The sequence below is a fragment of the Penaeus monodon genome, chromosome 20 (genome assembly GCF_015228065.2).
Source record: "Penaeus monodon isolate SGIC_2016 chromosome 20, NSTDA_Pmon_1, whole genome shotgun sequence".
Lineage (NCBI taxonomy): Eukaryota > Metazoa > Arthropoda > Malacostraca > Decapoda > Penaeidae > Penaeus > Penaeus monodon.
This window is the reverse complement of record NC_051405.1, coordinates 39,995,035-39,995,356: the sequence shown is the minus strand read 5'-3', so window position 1 is coordinate 39,995,356 and position 322 is coordinate 39,995,035. Positions and strand designations below refer to the sequence as shown.

The 322-nt window shown below is 37.0% G+C and overlaps 1 protein-coding gene across 1 annotated transcript in view; it reads left to right on the top strand.

The window, feature by feature from the left end:
• The window catches only part of LOC119585994, a 23,226-nt gene that overhangs the window by 19,030 nt on the left and 3,874 nt on the right, over positions 1–322 (top strand). Inside the window, exon 12 of the mRNA XM_037934706.1 lies at positions 194–299. Within this exon, the coding sequence (XP_037790634.1) occupies positions 194–299 (106 nt within the window). The remainder of the gene's footprint in view (positions 1–193; positions 300–322) is intronic.

Below are 322 nucleotides of genomic sequence, written 5' to 3'. Positions count from 1 at the left end.
CCCAGCATCATTGGTTTCTTGTATGAGCCCAGCCACATGGAAGTAATCCAATGAAATCTGAAACAAGATCATATTTCAGTAACTTAAATTTTTACACAGTGAGACATTCCTCCAGAGCCTTTTTTTTTCAGGATCATAATGTATTCTCTTATTCTCCCAAAAATGTTGATTTAATAATTTAATAACTTAACAGGTATGTCACCACGTGTTGTTGTTGGAGTGGTTGGTATTGGTCACGTTCCTGGAATCGTAGAACACTGGGGCAAGATTACCGATGAAGACATTCCTCCTATCATGAGGTAAGACCTTTTTATTTGTTGAT